Source organism: Dermacentor silvarum, chromosome 11 (genome assembly GCF_013339745.2).
Source record: "Dermacentor silvarum isolate Dsil-2018 chromosome 11, BIME_Dsil_1.4, whole genome shotgun sequence".
In the NCBI taxonomy this organism is placed as follows: Eukaryota; Metazoa; Arthropoda; class Arachnida; order Ixodida; family Ixodidae; genus Dermacentor; species Dermacentor silvarum.
In genome coordinates, this window is record NC_051164.1 from 109,493,754 (window position 1) to 109,515,061 (window position 21,308).

The following is a 21,308-nucleotide window of genomic DNA, read 5'->3' on the forward strand; positions in this document are numbered from 1 at the left end:
CCTCAAAGTGATACATTTTAATGCCGCGGCTGTGCACTACCTCGGGGATCTGCTCAGGAAAGAGGTTTGAAACAAACCCGATGCGGAAAAGTGCTGGTAAAGTCTACAAGAAAGGCGCTGACTTTAATTAATAAACATAAATGAAATTGTCCGATGGCAGGATTGAAACAGATGTCCCCTAGCACAGCAGCTCGTTTTTACTTAGTCACTTTACGTTTACTTTAGTTCATACTGCCACAATGGAGAACCAGCGCTGGAGTTTCGAGCTGACACACAGCGCCCCTTGCGGACATCGCGCGCTTTGTTCAGTCATACAAACAGAAAAAATCCCCAGCGGCGACATACGGTGAGCGACGTGCCGTCGTTATCCCTGCGTTGTTAATTGCTACGACTAGAAAAACCGTAATATAGCCCTATCATTCTATTATATTTACGTCGGATTCAGGCAGGCGCGATCGTACGCCGTTTAATTTTCAACTATTTCTACAGCTTCTCCGGCATAATATCCATGTGCATTTTATTTTATTGAAGCGAAAATGACAATGCTTCTAGTACAAAAATATATAGTACAAGATCACATATATACAGCCGGCATTTTTTCGGGGGCGCTAAGAGTAATAGTAGTGCCAGCCGGCGTGAAATTCCAAGGGGTTTCCAGCATGCAGTGCGTGGTGCCTTGTGATAAAATGAAAAGGCAGCAAATTAGAATGCTAATTATGCACTCTCACAGCGAGCATATATGGCGAACCCTTCGTGTTTACTGCAGAAACACAGTGCATCGACGCTGCACCGGCGCGACGCCGCTACCGGCGGCACAAATATTGCTTATGCAGCTTCTATTCCAGGCAACATCATGTCCGCTAGAGTAAAGTGACGCGTGTATATATCGTTCATTTTATAAATATAAAAAAACAGGTCCACGATCAAACGTTTAAACAAGAGTTCCGATACATGTCAAGTTCGGCTGCAGTGGTTCGGCCGTGCTCGCATGGCATATATCAGCATCTTCGTGTGAAATTTGCGAGGAGAGCGTAAAGCGGCAACAACGGTAATGGCACGTACACACTAGCGGCAAAACGCGCGCGGCGCGCCGCCGGCGGCAAGACGCGCGCCGCGAAAGCAGCCGCGAAACACGTTTTTCTTGCCGCGGCAGGGATCGCTCCTGGACCGATTTATTGCGGTTTGGCGCGTGCCGCGGATGAAGGAGACCAATCAGAGCGGCCCGCTTCCGTGACGTGCGCGCGGGAAACTGGTGTCATGCGGACCCACCCGACCGCTTCTTTCCGTACTCGCGTCCGGTGTTAGCCGAAAACTCGTTTCGCACTATCATCTGCACGCGTCAGCTCCCGGACCGAGTTGACGGATACTTCGAGAAGGGGGGAGAGAGTCTAGTCTGTCACGTGATTTCCGCAGCGGCGCGCCGCCGGTTGGTGTGGCCGCCCTGCCGCTGCTGCGTTTTGCCGCCGGCGGCGCGCCGCGCGCGCTTTGCCGCTAGTGTGTACGTGCCATAACAAAACATTGCCGCTTGGGAGCGTCGGTCGTTCGTTCTGAAGCGCTGTCAGCGACAGACTTGAAGTGGACAGTAAAAGGCCTATAGCGACGATATCGGTGGCGAGCGACCAGCGACGGTGAGGCTGCCGGCGACGCCAGAGCGTAGCCGCGACCACTCCTCTGTCTCTCGCCGTTTTCCAGCAAGACCGCTGTCGGCCGGCGGTCCGCGAACTGCTAACGGCGTGCGGCGAAATGCCGTGTCGCTAAAACGTGGACGCGCCTTCAATTCCGCCGCCGTGGACACCATTTATAAGTGGCTCCAAGGAAATCAACGTCAATCTGCTTACGAAGGAACTGCCTCTATTTGGTTCTGGAATATGCAGAAATGGAACGTGGTGATCGCTTACTTGAATTCCGACGGCGATTATAGCTTCTTCACTCGATCGTAAATTGTATTTCGCTGAAACCCTGAACCGTCGTTGTGAGGTATCGTTTTCTCAACCTAGAAAACAATTTACTGCATGCAACTGATCCTCACCCTTCTCCAGTTATTTTGCTTCAAAAGCTCTTAACAGTGAGCCGACACTCTCGAAACCGTACCGCAACACGGTCGGCAGTGTACGCTTGCAGCTGCTGGTGCATGCATGGCTGTCATGCAGTTTTCTGCGCAATACACTTCTAGCGCTTTTTTTTTTTTTTTCACAGGGAAATTCGTACTCGATTATCGCAGCCTCTTCATTGTTTTCAATATTCACGCTGAGAGAAACGGCAAAGAAAAAGAGGCCAAACTCGCTAACGTTACAGTTTCGTACAACGTAAAAAACGTTTTTCCTGCGGGCCCGCGTTCGCATGAGAGACTGAAAGTTGCGGCGCTTTCTCACGTACGGCGCTGAGGTCAATTTATCACGAGCGCTCCCTGGGCAGCGCTGGTTTCCCCATACAGCTACAAGCCTTACACTTCGCGTAATATTCTAACATGTTGCTATCGCCTTCATTTATGGCGCCTTATGGCGAAACTGTGATATTTTTGTACGGAGACGAGTCACACTTTAGCAAATAAAGTTGAACGATATATATATTTTTTAGTATTATGTACCATCTCTGGAAGGTATCAAGGATGAACGTTTGCAGTTACCGTGTCAAAAATTCAGCGCCTAATAAATAATGTATTCGCTAGAGGCCCCGCGACCACTCGGAAGCCTCTTGATTTTAAGCCAGTTCACGCACCGGTTCCCTGAAACAGCGGGTGTTTCGTAACCGGTATGATTGAAAAGCTCAACTTCGCATAGTTCCGAATGTCGCGCTACTCGTTTACGACGCGAATAGCCTGTGGTCATCGGTTCTGTCGACTGCGCATGCGCGGGAAGGTAGCGATGACGGCACGCCGTATAAGTGCGGAAAAAGAAAAACGCAACAAAGTATAGCTGACGTAACGCCCACCGGAAGGATCCAAGCGGTCGCGAATACATGCCGTTAGAGAGAAAAGACGATAAAAAAAGTAAAAGCACTCACCAACGCCTGTGTCACCTTTTCAATTTTACCTTGGTCACATTTTTTTTTTTTTTTAATTTTTGTCCGTGATGTCTGGTTGCGCGCCTGCACACGTGCAAGCGACAGGAGTGCGTAATATATATTTTTTTTATCAGCCATGCGACGCGCGGAAGAGAAACCGGTTGTGGAAAGCCCGGGCAAATTACACGACAGGACGACGCGGACGGCGTCTTTGCGGCCGAGCACACCGACACAAACAGATACGGATGGACGTGAACCAAAGCAAACAAAAGGGGCGACGGAGTGAATCTACATAAACGGAAGCAAACACACGCAAATACCCAAACAAGAAACACGTCGATACCAGCCGTGTTGAGGGCGACGTCGCGGTTCTGCAACCTCGTTCCGGGGCGGAGCCCGGTAATGACGGTATTCGCATGCGAATAGATTAAGATCACGAGAAATATTAGTGTCGCCTCGAATTAATTTACTTTTTTTTTTTCGGTTGTCGTTGTTCTTGCTACTTCTGCGCGCTCGCTGTCGTCTGCAGAAACGTGCTCGAGAAAGCTTCCGGCGTATTTATGTACGTGCGTGTGATCACGCGCGCGGCTTTAACGCGATTACTGGCCCGTCACAAATTTATCGCCCCAGGGTCGGCAACCGTTCTAGACGCGCACCGTCACTTCGCGAATATCTGACACTTCCTTATCCTGGGGATAAGACCGGCCAATGAAACATCCTATGGCCTCTAAGGACCGGACGAAATCTGGCATGCAACTATATCTATAGAAACTCGTCTCTATAGAAACGCCTCGGTATGCTGAAGCAGACGATAATTCCTATAGCCTGTAAGATTTGTCGTCTGTTCACATCTACGCGATTCCTGCAGTTGAATGAGTGTTATAAGGGTAAGGTTATAAATAGGTATACATGTAGAGTACGTGTCGAAGTTTACAGGGCGCGGGATCTGAGAAAAATTTGAATATTTCCTCAACCTCGGCATGCAGCCTGGATTACAGATTTGATAGCCTGTATTATGCACGCCACCAACGCAGTTTTGTGTTTCAATGTCTGGAAGTCAAAACTGAGCTGAAGTTCAACTTTTTCGCGGCGCCCTCACCCGCAAATTTTGACGTTGACTGCCCTAAATACCAAAGAACATGGACGAATCGACAACCGTCGCCGTAGCTCAGCTGGTACAGGGCAACGCACGCGCAATAACCTTTCTTCCCGCCTTCCACGCCAATTTTTCTTTGTTTCTGTATGTGTGTCTGAAAAATGTAAACGATAGTAGTGAAATAAACTCAAACTCGTGAAAAAGTGGTAGGTTCGGCTTCCACCAGCGTCATCTTGTATTTTCTGCAAATCTTACCTCGGATTTAACCCTGAATCAAATTATACCCCTCAATTAAAAAAAAAAGTTATTTCCCTTAACATCTGTATATTCTTTTCTTCTTCGTCTGTTGGCTTCGAATGGCTGTCGTCTGCGTGTTTGCCCCCAAGCCCATCGATAGGAAACGCAACGCAAGGTGCCGGCGCCGGTTAACCGAGATTCACAACGCGATACATTTTAAGACGACCAGCACGCGGCGTCTACAGCTGGCCACTTGCGCATAAAACCGCTTATTACTAGCAACAGCCTTTTCCTTTGTTTTGTTTTCGAGTGACCGAACCGGCTGGAAACGCACTTGTGTGGCCACAAATGACACACAACGACGAGGTGCACCGCGTCGCCACTGCACGCTGTTATTGCAGAGTACGAGCGATCAATCTGCGAGATTGAAAACAGCAAGAAAAACGCTCTCGAAATTAGGTTTTCAATGTCGCAAGTCCTTCGTCAGTGTCGCTGCAAAGGGCGATAAAAGCGCCAATATTGCCACAGTCACACAAGGCCATACAGGGCATTTTACGCACACTTAACGGTCTAAAGAACTTTTGGGCGGTATCGTTCCTTTATTCTAATTTCCTTGAGGAGCTTTTAGCTGTTTAGTGTACGAAAATGACGCCATATTACGTTTCAAAACACTACTTGCATTTGCTAATGGCGGAGGAAGTTGGATTAAATGAACTGCGAAAATGAGAACCAACAGGCTGTTTCCTTTATCAGAGACCTTTGGCAAAATTAAGAGTAGTCTTCGTCGATAAGGCATTGGCAAGACTTGTCGTTGTCAAGGCTTTGTCAATGACTCTGACAGGCTGGTAATTTTGTCAGAGACCTCTGGCGAATGAAATTTCTGTCGCAAGAACTTTGGCAAAAACGGGACAAAAACTATAGTCATTCTCGGGGATTATCCATGGCCCTTAACAAAGGGTAGTTTCTTTGTCAAAAAAACTTGGGCAATGAATTGTCTTCACAGGCAATCACAAACACAAGACATTGTGAAGACATTTGACAGTTGAGTTCTTTTGTTTAGAGGCCAACTCCAAGGAAATTTCACTTTGGGTATATTTGTTATAAATGGATAGTATATATACCACTGAAGCAATCTTGGCAAATCCGCAGGGCTGGTAATTACATAGTTTTCTTGTCTGCAGCCTTGAAACAGCACCTACAACGACGCGTGCACCTGGCGGTTGTCCCAGTACGCCGCCTCCAAGCTTTTCCAGCGCGCCGCGGACAGCCGTGGACAACATTACTAGCTAATCTGGTAACGTTGGGCGCATTACCACGGCATGACCTCCGAACATGAATGGAGGATGAATCGGAGGTCATGCGAGAAACGCCACGCTCGAGGTCATGCGTCATTTCCGGAGAGCGGCAATACCGTCCGATTTTGCACGGAGGCTCCTCTATGTGCACACTATCCTAAACTAGGCTTTTCACGCGGTCCAAAATTTCGTTGCAGTTTACCTTTAAGGACCTTGCGTAATGGCTTGTCTTTTGCAAAAACGCAGTGACGAAGATAAGCCTTGTCTTTGTCAATGTTTTGTCGAGGCATTTGATAAAGCCAAGTCCTCGTGTCGAAACATATCCGACCCCTGGCCCTCACATATACGACGTAACTAAATACATGATTCTTCTTACAGCGAAGCCGTTAGCCTCTAGTTGGTCGGGATTTTTCGTGGCCGCGTGCTTACACAAAAATGTGGGCCGATCCCGGAGACAGTGCAAAAAAAAGCGGGAAGCGCAATGTGCTGCTTCTCCAAGAGGCATCGCATGACGCCATCAGGTGACGTCATTATGCCGTCACCACGTGACGTCACGTTTCACGTGATAACGCCATATCATGACGTCGTCAGGCGATATCGTCATGTGACGATGCCGTTATCACGTAACATAACGTTTGATGTGATGTCATCATGCGACGTTTGACGTGATAACGAAATCACGTTACGTCATCGCTTGGTCACATGTCTTTTGGTGTCATCGGATGTTAACGCCGGATTTTCCGCTTCATGGCCCATATAGTGCTTTCGCACTTATCAAGAATACCCTAGTCACTCAGCAGTTGTAGTGGCGGTTATCCACAGCTTCGCTGGACATCCACTTGCGCAGAACCGGGATGGCGAGTCAATATTTTTTTTTTCTGGAACTTCAGATTGCTGTACCAAAATAATCATTAAAATAAAAGGCTCGCCGTACCTTTAGGTTTTGTTATTCTCTTTTACAAAACCAACTGATTTGTTCAGTTCTTTAATCGTGCTCTAAATGTTATTCAAACAAAATTCGCGGAAGAAGTTCCATATAATATGTAGCTTATGTACAATTGGTACGACATAAAATTACAAAGCCAACAGTGTGGATATGTCGGTACGCTGAATGGCTCGCTACTACGCTGTATTGTTGCCATTTTAGCGGCTTTCCCGCTAAATTTAGCTCTTTTCTTTGCGCTGCCTATTGCGGGAACATTTGTTCCTGTAATGTTGGCTTCCTTTTTGGCGGTACAAGAACTTATGATTTTTGGACAATAATTCCTGTTTCACGTGTCGCAAAGATGCAGCTTATTCGTCGTCCCTTTGGAAGAGGGAATCTTGATCATCATTCGCAAACAATGTGCATGCTTCGCATTTCTTCCAACATGTTTCCATGCCTCCTCCGAACTATGGCGCAGCGGATGACAGAACGAACGCAGGCGCGCAGCAGGGGCTGAAAAAGCGGTGAGAGCGAAGAGAGCTCGAGGAGGAACGCGGAGGAGGAGCGTATGGCGAAGGCCTGCGAAGAAAAGCGTAGTGCCGCGCAAAGCGCACTGCGACGGCGATGGCTACGAGATGGCGCCAGAGTAGCACGCGTCGTCTGGGAGGTCTGTCTGCGGCTGCTGTGAATCGCGGCCACGCGTCACCCACGCTGCTGCTTCTCGCGATGTCCCGATTAGCGAGGAAGTCGCGCCGCACTTCGCTATGTTCGCAATGTACCGCACGAGACAGGTTGTCCGCGCCAGCCAATATATCGCGAAATGAAAACACGTATAGAGCTGAGCTCAACTTTCGTATTAGGGAGTATCGTAATCGTCGGTGAACTTTTTCTTCGCCATTTTCGCAGACGCGCTTTAGATGATAAATGGATACGGTTAAATACAACCAAACATTCAGCTGGCTATAATTTCGCTTAATCAGTAATTTTGCTGTCATGGTCCGACGCGGACGTTGAGCGTGTTTTCAGCCAGTTGAACGCGATTAAATCGTTAAACAACAAATCGTTAAACAAAAAGTTAAACAACAGAATGTCCACTCAGATGACAAATGCCATCCTTACTGTGCGGGTTGGTCTACAAACAAAACGATAAATGCTGCATCAGTAACACGCCGTCCGAGCACGTTGTTCCCAAGATCGGCACGATGGAGGTCTACGGGGTCAGCGATGGTACCGACCCTAGACCCAGCCACGCCAGCGAACAAATACACACAGAGGACGCGCCACCATACCAAGATGAAACAGAGGACATTCTTCGGTAATTTCAATCGCTACCTGATTCAGGCTGATTTCTGGCAGAGACTGCAGTTCACGAAAGCATCTTTATTTAGTTTCGTTTGGCAATACGTTTCCGCACTTCACAGTCGCACAAGAAAGCGCGTATTGATATTGATCATTTATATTTTTTACGCCATTATGGACGGAAAAAAGAACAAAAAAGAACGGACCTTTCTGCCCAGTGTAACCTATTTTCGGGGTTTTCGCGGATTTTAGGCGCTCGTATTACGGATTTTAGAGTTTGTTGGGGTCTCGACTATATAGCGTTCTTATTTATTTTTGTAGTTAGCAACACTGTATACGCTTTGCTTGGAAGGAAACATTTCTGCGCAGACCCATTTATCTTCATAATATTCCGTCTGACGACTGATCAAGTATCGTGCAACAATTAAGTATTTCACGCCGTAATAACAGCCCCTGCAAAGGCAAGACACTTCGTTGAAATGAAGCAGGCTCGAAGGACGAGCGCGTCAGCCACCCGCGATCGCCAGTTTAATTCCATAATGTCGTACCCACATCTTCGTACTTAGCTCATAGAACCACTTTCGTGTTACGTAATTAACGCGGTATTCATTCATTAATTTCCGAAACTAGTCCTCGGGCGCACGCTGCATGGCGTGTGTACTCCAACTCTAAAACGCCCTGGAATAGATTTGCGGCCCTGAATACAGTGACAGCTTTTATTATATTCTTCGTCATCATGCATCTTCCAAACTTCTACCTTTATTCCTTTGTTTGCCGCTAAATTGCCTTGAAAATGCGCTTCAACAGCCCACACACGTCCGCTATATTACTTTTAGTTATTTACAATACAATACAATACAATACAATACAGCTTTATTCGCCCGTTTTTTTTTTTTTTTTTTTTTTTCATACACGTGAATCTGCTGGTCAGCCTAAGCACATAGCGCTTGTCGGCTGAGCCGGCAGCTGGTGGATGCATTTGTAGAACAGGTGTAGGGCAATTAACCTATAATCCAGTCCAGAATCATAAGATTCGACGCCCAAAAATGTCTATCTGGAGGCACGTATAATAGACATAATTGTATCATTTCGATCACGTATACGGTTTATTTACGAGCAGAATCGAATCCACGATTTCGTGCTCAACAGCAGAACGCCACAACGACTGAACCACCGCAACAGGCGTCTTCGATAATCGATAATTCGATTGGCTATACTACTCCGCGGAACACTGCACTGCAGCCCTATACGCCGCAGTCTCCACCAATTCCGACGAGGAAACTATTAACCCGACATATCGGACATGCGCGATTAAAATGACCTCTCGGCCGAGCGGCAACGTATCACTGCGCGCACACGCTTAATCGCGCACAACCTCAAAGCATCGCCTAGCAGCAGTTTGGTGCTCGGACAACAAGATTGCGCCCCTTTAGCCGTGTCCGTTGGAAAGCGCCGTGTTACGCGGCCACATCGGCAAGCTGTATACAGTTCGCGCGCACTCTCGACATGATGATTATAGCCTGCCCGCGTGTTTCGGGGCGGCTTGTAAATCCTCGCCCCGACCAACGCTCGCGATTCAAGGCAGCGGCTTATATCGCACGCGGCGTTCGTGCACCCTTCGGGAACGTTGCTGCCTCCGCTTTTTCATCTTCTGCGTCTTTATACATGCGATATGTTATCTTCCTCTTACTTGATTTGCTTTTGTCCAGAAGCGCGCTGCTTGCCCTATGCACGTATATGCCAATCGATTACGCGAAGGATCTTTATGTGTGTATTCACAAATGGCCGCTTTCGTTCGGTGATTAGCGCTACGTATCCAGGGGCATAATAAAGGCGAGGGATGGAGAGATTGAGGGCGGGGGCGATGGAGGGAGGGGGTGCAGCGGTGAAATTAAGAGGCCTTGATTTATGTTCTGTTTCGTAATTTGTTTGTCCCGAGAGAGACACGGAATCGCACCGGAAAGAATAGGCTCACCGTCCCGTAACCCCTCCCGCTTTCAACGCGCCTCTTTTGTTTGGCGGTTAAGTATAGGTATAAACGCAAAAGACCGCATGTTACACAATGCCTCATGGAACGCAAGAGACTGCGTATTGGTAGCACAGAAAGCGGGGAGAGAGAAATTATTTGCCTGTTAGGCACGTATTAAATGTGCGTGCAGCTGTATGTCTCGTTCCAGGGCGGACACCCGCGAAGGTGTTGAGCAGGCCCGGGACACTGCGAACGGGATTGGTAGCTGTACATGAACGCTGTGCGACTTATACGCCCCACGTTTGTTGCGTTCACAGGCGATATACGCCTTCGTCCTAGCGGTGTTCGTTTGTTTTGGCCGCTCTTTATCACAGCTGAAAAATATAGTGAGATTTTTAGTGAGGTGTAAAACTTCCATTAGCGCTTCACCATGCACAGAGGCCTTCACCAAGCAGCAGCAACATAGCAACGCACGCTCGTGCGCGCTGAAAACGTACTAGTATCTCTACCCTAGTATACGTATACTAGTATCTCTAATATTATCTCTACCCATAAGAGCGTAAAGAAAGTATAAAGCGTAGCAATCAGGGCTGTACGAGTCATTTTCGGGAGAGGCTGCGGCGACAGCGGCGGCCATTTTGAAATGTTCACTTATTTATGCGCTTGAATCAAGCACATTGCTGTTGATATGTAACAGTATAAACGCATACATATTAACATACACATATGACATATATGTAAGTTGCGCTAAAGAGTATATCCCAGTAGCGATAATTTTGGGGGAGTGTCAGAATCTCCATTTCGGCCCTGGTAGCAATGAACATTTATTGGTGCCGCGCGTTCTCTTTATATGTTACGGGGTATGTATAAGGCGTTTATTGCAGAGAGCCGTACGGCAAGTGGGTGCCGATACTACACGTCGTCCTTCTCTTCCTCGCTGCCCTCCTAATGTTGTTGCTGCTGATGCTGCCGCTCCACTATCTTTGACGCACTGTAACAATATATATATTTTTTCGTTTCCTCTTAAAATTCAGCCGCGATGACACAGGCTATGGCGTTTGACCGATGAGCAGCAAGTCGAGGGTTTGACTCCCATCCGCAGCTATCGCATTCCGATGACAGCAGAATGTAGAAACGGCCGCCTATATAGTGAGATTTTTATTCAAGATTCATTTTATGTCTCCAAGAGAAAAGGGTCCAGGACAAAAAACTCCCTTGATGAAGCTTGGCGTGGGGCTGGGGCCCGTTTACAAGATGGCAGCAGGGAGAAATAAAAGTCTTGTACAATTTTCACGTTCGTCGTGAATCAGAGAACAGTACACAATTCAGCATTACAATCAAATAGAATTGTGAACCAAAATATTAGATATACTACACAGCGAGAAGCAAAAACAACGCTTTGCGCAGAAACAGATGAACGTAAAAAAAATTAACAATTCAACACTACGATATACAAAAATAAAGTTCAAACAAAGTACATAGCACTCGGGTTTGAGCACGCCACATGCTCAAAGAATAGCGGAGAAATTTTTTTTTTTTTTTAGGTTCACATTTTCTGTGTACCATTTGTTAGTGTTAAGCGTGTTAGGAACCAAGCTAAGGCAACATTTCGGAACCATACGTTGTGCGAAATCGAGGTAGATTCCATTCCTATTTGCGTCTGATGCTTGTGTGAGTGTAGCGTTAGTGTCACTGACGAAAGTTTGATGTTAACTTGGCCCGAGGTAAGTTCCAAGTTATTCATCGCACGAGCTTATGGTAAATGTAAGCATAGCTAATAGCCGGGAGATATTTTACGTTTAATAAACAACGGTCTGGTGTGAGCTAGGTAATCTGAGCCATAAGATATGCAAATATTTTTTTTTCAGAAGTAGTAGTTGGTTTAGATGCACGCGAGCCGCGGTTCCCACACAAGATGACAGTAGCATGACAGATGACATTTTGATAGGGAAATCAAGACACATACCCTATACACTTCACTTAAGATATGCAGGGTTTTTTAGCGAACACTTTCAAAATGCTTAAAAAGTGTCTGTGTCAATTCTAGTCTATATGAGCTGGTTTACTCGAAGAGGCGGACATTTGCTTACTAATTTGCACAATCAACTGAAATGCATAATCGACTAATTAACAAAAAGTCGCAGTTTTGCCCGAAATACGAAGCATCGATTGCGATAGCAAACTAGTGGACAGCTATACGAAGTAAGGCTAGTAGTTTTATCGGCCGTATGAACTTGTAAACAATCGCTAACTAAATTAAGCGTGGTGTCACGCGCGCACAAGCAAACATGAACGCATCTCACTCGATGACCGCGGCAACCCGCTGTCAAAACGATGTAGTAACCGCGGCAGCAGTAGCGAGCGAATTGACCTTCGTCCCGCCGCTCGCATCAAGGCGAACTAAGCCTGGAAAACACAGCGCAGGGAGGAAGGACTCTGCCCCCGCCGCAAGATGGCTTTCAAGATACAACTGCCCGGGCGGAAGCGCGCGGCGTAGTACGCGGCCTCCCCACGGAGCCTGCGCAGTCTTGCGACCGGCGGTCGCTCGGGCGGCGCGGAGTAACCCCCCCCCCCCCCCCCCCCCCTCCCTACCCTCTCTCCGGAGCGTTGCACGCGACTGGAATACTGAGCGTTTCCTTCCAGCTTCCTGCCCCTTGCGTGCGCGAGATTGAGCCGCGTTCGTCGGCTCACCCTCGCAAGCTTTCACTCGCACATGGAGCATACGGCGACGATTGCGTCGCCCGTGGACTCTATACGGAACCTCACGGCGACGGCAGAAAGGCGCCTGGAGGGTCCGTATAATTGCTATCGCCATAAAATCACTAAGGTTTTAACGAATTACCTTATGACAAATTGCAATTTAAAAATTCTAGCAGGTGAGACTGCAAGGCATATCCACCTGAAAATAATTGTGTGGATGACAACATTTACGAGATATGCGCCGTCAAACATGCGGTAAAAATTCACTATCGTTCCATTTATTCTCTTAACAAAACGTCGTTTTATGCACTGAAGCGCAAAAGTAACTGGAACGCAAATGAATTTCTCCGCAAAGTTCGGGAATTTTTATCTCGAAACTGGTGTCATCCTGAGAAAACGATCCAAGTGGACCCGCCTTGCGAACTCCCCGGCAAGAATTTTTAAATTACACTATGTGCCTTAAGGTAATTAGATAAAAACGTTTTTAGTAAAAACTAGATTGATTTTTGTTAATTAGTAGATTATGCATTTCAATTTTTTGTGCAAGAACTGTCCGCCTCTTCGAGTAGACCAGCTCATGGACTAGAATCGTGCTATCTGCCACAGGCAATTAAAAAAAATTGAAAGTGTTCACTGAAACAGCCTTCCTGTTCCTCCTTGTGTGTTGTCGTTTTCCAGGCTTGAGAGGTTAGTTAACAATCGTTTAAACGAACCAACTAGCACCTCAAGATGTTCTGTTCCTGTATGTGATATGGGGATCCCATTTGTTTAAATGGGGATCATATATGAATCATGCCCCATGTGATATATGGTAACATCCTGGCTTTCATATGGGACGCCCACATGTTCATATGGGGTTATTGGGTATCTGTTTTTTGACAGGGTTAACTGCTTGTTGCACTGACGAAGAGCCCCCTTTTCGGAACGTTTCCTCCAGCCTAAGACATGTTCGACAACTTTTGATCACTTCAAATCTCCATCTTCCTGTGAACCTGTCTAGTTTGAATTTCTATTACATCATAGTTCTTTACGGTACTCGCTCTCTCACGATCGCCTTTTCACCTCTGCCTTTGTAGTGTGACGCCTCAGTAATACACGGGCGCCATCTTTAATTACACTGCGAAACAACGCCTGCCTCGATGCATCTGATTTCACCAACAGGCGTCGGTGCGGGGTGGTGGTGGTGGCCGTATAGGGATGGCCATGTTTTAATGAGCCTCGCGTATCACTTAACGGCGGCGCGGCTGTGTGATACGGCGGCGGAAGGTCCAATCTGTGGCCTGCCGTTGCTGGTAAACGACCTTGCGCGCGGGTCTGTGCTATTCAGTTCACGCGGAGGGGGCATATCTCGGGCGCGCTAATGCGCGCGTAATTGCGCCGGTCGATTGTTGTTTTCTGTAGCTGCATACTTGAAGAGGCTACGCGAGGGAACCTGCTGAGATTATTCATTAGTCGCTGCGGACGTGCCTCATGCTGGAAGAACGCGTTCGACTTCGAGACCTCCGTTGTTTCGTTGCCATCATATAATATTCAGGTGCGGAAAAAGAATAATGACGGTCGCTTGCACGGCAAAGCCAAGGACCCGTGTGTTGGTATTCTTGCGAAACCGAAACATGCACTCAGCGGTGAGAGCAATCAAGCATACCCCCACTTCTCGTTATCAAGATTGTGTACACGCTTCAACTTTGATGCTTTTTGCATTATCACAGAGCCATCTCACTTACGCGATATCAAATTTTGAATGCTCTCGCATTCAAAGATCGCGGAGCCATCGACATACACCGAGTCTAATTTTGAATGTTCGGCGGATCGTTAGCATATACGTATGACGACGTGTGCAGACGATCCGTTGTTCCTTCTGCGCATGTGTGAATGACAAAGTTGTATAACGGGTGTTTTTTGTTTGAACCATACATATATCTTTCAAATCACCTGTGGTAGATAGAATCAATTCTAGTCATTGAGCTGTGAACATTACTTGCACGAGAAATCGAAATGCACAACTGACTAATGAACAAAAATCTCCAATTAGAGTTTTAATGATTTACTTTGTGGTACATATAGCAATTTACACATTACAGCCGGTGAGTTCGCAAGGCGATACCACTTGGAACGGATTTTCAGGGTGATACCAGTTGCGCAATATTCATTCCCAAAGTGTGCGACGAAATAGACATAGGCGTTCCACTTACTGCAGTGCTTCAATGCATAAAACGGCGGTTCGTTAAAAAGTAAGTGGAGCATTAGTGAACTTTTACCGCAAGTATCACGGCGCATATCGCGAAACCAGTGCGATCCTTACAATTGATTCCAAGTGGATATGCCTTGCAAGCTCACCGGCTACAATTCGTAGATTGCGGTATGTACTGTAAAGTAATTCATTCACAAGTTAGTGAATATTGTGTTAAGTTGATTATGAATTCCGATTTCTTGTGCGAGAAATGTCCGCCGCTTCGAGTAATCCAGCTAATGAATTAATATTATACTATCTAACATGCGATCTTTTTTATATTCTGTATGGTCCTAAAAAAACACCCTGTATATTTGTATGCCTTCCACTTGCAAAATTAAAGCTAGTTGCAAGTGAGAACTCATGTTGCTTGTTTTGGTACAATTTCGCGCTCGTCTTTTGGTATTCGTGAACCTCACCTAGAGCGCCTTTTCTGCGGGCAGTACGCGTTACGCAGGAGTGGCACGTTGACCAATTAAGTTTTCTCTCCGCCTGTCTGCTGTTTAGCATACAGCAGTAAAAACGTATTTATTGAAAGGATGACCTCAAGGCCCGCGAAGGGGATGGAGTAAAAATATCGCCACGCTCATCTGTCCACAGCAGGGAGTCCAAACCGGCTGTGAACTCTCCGAGGTGGAAGAGAGAAACGTACGAGGTGCCGTTCAGCCACGTCTGCAGGCCGTTTTCGCCTCGCATGCTGCTGTCGAAATCGTCGCTGGGCGATGACCGATTTAACGAGGAGCTTCGCTAAGCCACCGCTGCCACAGGGCATGCCCATAGTAGTAGTAGGGCAACTATGGTAAGAAGCACGTTGTGAATGTGGCACGACAAAGCCTAAGCTTAGCCTCTGCGATCAAACGGCAGGGAGGTAAGAATAAAAGACTCTCCAGACAATAGTAGCCGGGTTGAGGTGACTCACCCCCGGGCTTCCCGCTAGAGTTCACTGGAAAAATACTCAATAGCAGTGTCCTCGGCATAACCAATCAGTGTTGCCCTGAGGCCAAGTACAGCGGGGAAAGTAGCGTCGAATGTCAGCAGTGTGCCACTGCGCATGCGCCCTCAACGCGGTAATGGGTGAGCACGGTCGCTAGCTCGAAGAAGGGCGGAGGATTAGGCGGAGAAGGAACAGGTGGAACGAGCTCACAAATGGCGCCCAAGTCGGTGTCTTTGTACGATGTGCTACCGGGAACTTCACGCGGGGCGGACAGGCCAGAAACGACAAAGATCGGTGCTAACTGGTTCACGCATAGACGACGAACGAAGGGTGCTAAGAACAGAAGTCGATGTGGCGCGTCTGCGGGAATCCAGTACATTGAGCGCTCACCACACCGCTAACTTCGGCCTGTCGCCCCAGGCATATTCCTTTTTGTATTTTTCGTTTTTGCACGAAGCCTGGCAGTGAAAGTGAGGGTGGTCTTATTAATGCGAAACTTCTTTGGACATGTGACCAGACGTCCCGATTTAGGCGGGTCCCACGGCTTACGTGTGAGATGGCCTATCCGGACGCCGAGTTGTCCCGAAATGCCTGCTCTGTGGTGCCAAATTGGCTCTTCGCGTTCTTGGGTGTGGTGGCGCCACCTTCAAAAAGACTCGAGACGCGGTCAGCAAAGCAAAACACTTCCGCAATTGAGGCTTCCAGCAGCACCTGCGATTTTATGACGGTTCTGAAAGTGAATCGTTTCCTTGCCCTCGCATGATTTGTCAGAATGGCGCTCTAGTTGACGAAAGCGCATTTCTGATCAACTACGCGAAGGCAGGCGCGGTTCATCCAAACAGCTTTCCGAACAGTTATAATGTTGCACCCCTCCAAGATTTCACGACCACTTACGGCTCGTACGTTTTTGCGATTCACCTGCAATAGATTTCTCAGTGCGTTGGTTAACAAGCCGTAGCCAAGCCAACGCGCACTGACCACGCCGCCTTCATGCCGTCTTGCTTGTCACGCATGTGGTGTTGGAAGCGGTAGTCTTCACATAAAGAAAACTTGGAATAAATATTGAATATTGTTTCTATCTCCGCCCGCCCGCCTTTCCCCCCTTCCCGCTATGGCGTCCGAGGAATCTCGTCACATTCCCTATATTCCCCACTTTGGGGGATACGCGACAAAACGCGACTAGCCAACCGTGGCCATCAAATTCCTTTGCGGCGCGGTCTAATATCGGGAGCCATGTGGCCAGAGCCGCCAGCATCCGAAGCCAGTTTTTCCCTAACTTTAATAAAAAATATCACTGGAATTTTGTAAAATGAGTTTGTTAATCAATTCGTCAATGATTATGGCAAGTATACATTTTCTTGCTTGTATTATGAGTATAGACTACAAATTTTAGTTCACATTTATCTCTCAGCTCGTTTTAAAATTTAAATACTCAAATAATGAAGTCACTGCACTTGAGCTGAAATGATGTCGCAGTGCAAGTTGTTACATGCTAACAAGAATGCCTTAAATCTGTCTAAGCCATATTCGCAGAAGACGCCAGCACATTCATTATTTTGTTGTTGTCTAGCCTTATTTTGCACATAGAGCAATGTCCCAAAATTACGTGGAAATTAATTCGTATTGTAAGGAAGTTGGGCGCCGGACCTCCCTTACAGAATGTAACAATGTCAAAACAGTGTGCCACTTCCCGACACCAATGTAAAATATGTGATTGTATTTTTTTTTCTTACTGATTTTTTTTTAGCAGGCCGTGTGTGATGTAGCATCACCACATTTACGCACGTACGTCATTTGCAGCGAAGCGAGCGCAGATACGCGGCCAATTTTTGTATTCCCTCCAATGCAAAACTGGTCCAAACGCATGACCAACGGGACTCTGTCCAAGGTTCCTCTGCCTGTGGGCGGTTCCCTATAAGTATTAGTATACCTGGGTAAAGTCGGTTGTTTAGCGCTACGACCGCATTGTCGTCTCGGGAGCTATGTGCATGTGTCCGCTTACGTCCACATTGCTAACTATTGCCGAAGGGCATAGACCTACCGCTAAAACCACACACGCTGACGCAGATAGACAAGACAAAATTTCTCGACGACACCGTTCAGCAAAATGTGTCCCGCTGCTCCGCAGCAAGTACAGACTTGGCCAACAAGCTCTCCTACGCCACGGAGGAGTTCCGGTGACATACATGAGATGGAGAGGACATGCATTGTCGAGCACACTGGTCGCTCTCAAGTGCGACTATTGAAATCGGGAGCACAGCTGATAGCGCGCTCCACACAACTGTGACGGGGACTGTACACTCGCATGGCACGCCGCTGAATACCGGCAGCCCACCGCGGACGACCAAGGTCGTGGGAATGCGTGCATGCACTCGCATGCCTCGGGAACCTCAAATCGTGCGTGCGTTCATTTGATCAGTCGCGGATCGCCAAGCGTTTATGTACGGCCTCACGCACTGCACACACTGCGGTGTTTGTCTTTGGCTTTCGGCGACGGGAAACCGCGGTGCGCATGAATGGACGAATGAATGGATCCTCTCGGCATTTCACACGTGACACGCACAGGCGAATTTTGGCCAGCTAGAACGCGTTCTTCGCCTAACCTGACCGAATATCATTAATGCGTTTTCGGTCGCGAGGTCAATCGGCCTGGGCTAGCCCGTATGTGCTGCTGGCCGTGAGACAAAGTGACGTCACGCGAGGGATCCGGAATCTATCATTCAACAACGGTGCCGCGAAGAACCAAATATGCAATTAAGAACGAAGTTTCTGAAAGCTTTTTTTTTTTCTTTTTCTTTCTCGGTACGACGTGTGGCGCTCTGAAGCCTAACAACGAGAAATCACATTTAAACGACATTGGCACTGAATCACATGCAGTATAATTCTAGCCGCAGGTAGAGTACGTTGCACTCTCTACAAGACATATCCGCAGCTCAGTTGCTGGTAATTATATTCATTCTTGTTGCCGCTGACCATGTCGTCAATATTGCTGATGCTTTAGTTCCACAGATTTTCGGTCGTGACAATATATCGTAAAGGTCTTCGTGTTGTTCGTGCCATCGATGTAGTGATTGCGCCCACTGCTGTCCTGGAGTCGTGTTGTTAACTCTCCGCTGCTGTTCTTTTGGTTTCTGCTGCTGCCGTTGTCGCTGCATCTTCGCACTTGTGCGCGCCCAATAAAATCTTTCACAGATGTATGTCGATCTGACAACGGATACATCAAAGACAGCGAAGCTATATCAGCGAGTTCTCGCAGGCCTTTCGGAAGTACTAGGAGTCTTGTTTGCTCGCTCCCGGCCTCGGTCATATAGGCAGCAGCAGTTGCTGCATTGCTGCTGCGTTCGAGCGCAGTCGCGGCTGGCTGCTCATCTATATAGTGGCGGCTCCCACACAGCCTGCGGTGCAGCACCACGGCGTCAGCTCTCACCGCCGCAGCCGTCGTCGTCGTCGTCGTACAAACTCCTCTAGCTGATCTCCAACGTTGAGACGGTAAATTAGGCGACGTGGGGGAAAAAAAGGGTCACGAATATAAGTTGTCTATTCGAGTGAGATATACGCAAGGTAACTTATTTTATGATCATTGATCATCACTTTACATACCAAGTACGGGGCTCCGGCACACGTTGCGTTGCATTCACATTTGCTATCGCAAACCCCTGCCTAACTCCCCTTAACAGTTTCGCTGTAAAAGGAAACATTCAAAGCCGGCAGCGCTGTTGATAATTATGCTGCTGATTATGACGAAAATGTTGTTGTTGATTGTGCTGCCGATGATAGTGATAAAGGTTGACAGTCGCTTTAGCATACGCTAAAGAGGATGATTAAGGCGGAAACCTGCGCGCGCACGAGACATTCATTAAATTACTTGACATTCTCCCACTAAAGGTTGTGGGTTCGACTCTCGACCTTCACGCAGTCAATTGGAATCCAACTTGGAGGTAAGGCAAACGGCAACTTCGCCCGTATCTCCAAGACGGCTTAGACAGAATTAAGGCATTCTTGTTAGCATATACCAACTTGCACTGCGACATCATTTCAGCTCAAGTGCAGTGACTTCATTATTTGAATATTTTGATTTTAAAACGAGCTTAGAGATAAATGTTAACTAAAATTTGTAGTCTATATATTCGTACTACAAACAAAAAAAATGTATACTTGCCATAAACATTGAGGAATTGCTTAATAAACTCATTTTACAAAATTCCAGGGATATTTTTGATTAAGGTTAGGGAAAAACTGGCTTCGGATGTTGGCGGCTCTGGCCACATGGGTCCCGAGATTAGATATTAGTCATGGGTTCCAGTGCCTTATTTCACTTCGCCTTAATTAACACCAAAGGTACGTGGGTTCGATTGTATTATTTACTGCCCCTTAATTAACTTTGACTTAACACCAAAGGTCGTGGGCTCGACTGCCACCCGAAGGTGGTGGATTCGACCATCAATGGTGGCACCATCACTTTTGGTGCCAATGAATTTTCCGGACGGTCAAATTTTCGACCCATAAGCCATCTAAGGCCTTAATAAACTGATGTCGTCTCAGCCACAATGTCGCCCTCTGCGCGAGCAGGAGCAAATCGGAAAAAGGTGCGGCGTCATGGAGGACCCGCAGGGCGGTGTCCGTGCGCCCCGGTCGCACACGTCGGCCGACTCGGCGGCACGGGAGAGCAGCTACGGCTCGGCGCGCACCGCAGAGTCTGACGCCCGCCGCGAGGCCTGGGCCCGACACCCGTACTACAGCAGCCAGGAGGAGCAGCAGCCGCTGCAGCAGCAGTACTCGGCCGAGCAGCAGAAGTCCTCGCGCTCCAAGCGCGGATCGCGCAAGAGCCACCACCGCAGCAGCAAGTCCAGCAAGCACGGCTCCTCGGCCATCTCCGCCAGCGGAGGATCGGTGAGCACGCGTCGTAGAACACTATATATACACGACGGACGAGGCCACATATCCCATGTATACTGCCCGCGCGAAGTGCCTGCCATGTATAGACGAGGACTGAGAACGAAAAGGAGGGGACACCACAGGGCGCTGACTATCAAGGCAGAGTTTATTACAGGAAAACGAAAAATATAAATGGAATATCCACATTGTTCGTTTTTTCCTGCAATAAACTTCAGTTGACAGCGCCGTGTGGTGCCCCTCTTTTTTCTTAATCCTTGTCAAGTCGCGCTGTACCAGCCATGAACCTATAACAACTTCCCCGATCTTGCGTCCTTCTGAAAAGCACCTCGACTAGAATCAAGGTTTAAACAAATTTATTTAATTTTTTGGGAGGGGGGCGGGGGGGGGGGGGGCGGAGTGAGAATTCCTCGAAAGTGGAGCCAGGCTGCCGCGCCATCTTACTCAGGGTAAGAAACGAAATAAGGTTATAGTGTGCAATAGGAACCGCTTGTGACGTCCTGCTAATTTCAAGCATAACTTGTGAGCGGCCTATATAGTTGGTATTCCATAACTAGTAAACTTGAAGCGCGAAGGAAAAACAGTGACGACAGGATGGACACGGATAAGCGCTAGCTAACATCCAACTAAACGTTTTAAATGGCACAATTACATACACGGCAGGGAAAGAAACTATATCATAATGAAACGACCTGTGAGGATAGCAAAACAGCTTGTCGACACCGCA

General features: G+C 47.6%; 1 protein-coding gene and 1 long non-coding RNA gene across 2 annotated transcripts in view; one reads left to right on the forward strand and one right to left on the reverse strand.

Moving 5' to 3' along the window:
- LOC125941437 (uncharacterized) overlaps positions 1 to 21,308 on the reverse strand; it is a 95,340-nt gene that overhangs the window by 15,231 nt on the left and 58,801 nt on the right. The window lies entirely within an intron of this gene.
- LOC119433098 (uncharacterized) overlaps positions 1 to 21,308 on the forward strand; it is a 42,273-nt gene that overhangs the window by 6,778 nt on the left and 14,187 nt on the right. Inside the window, exon 2 of the mRNA XM_037700238.2 lies at positions 20,258 to 20,578. Coding sequence (XP_037556166.1) covers positions 20,285 to 20,578 — 294 coding nt within the window. The 5' untranslated portion in view covers positions 20,258 to 20,284. The remainder of the gene's footprint in view (positions 1 to 20,257; positions 20,579 to 21,308) is intronic.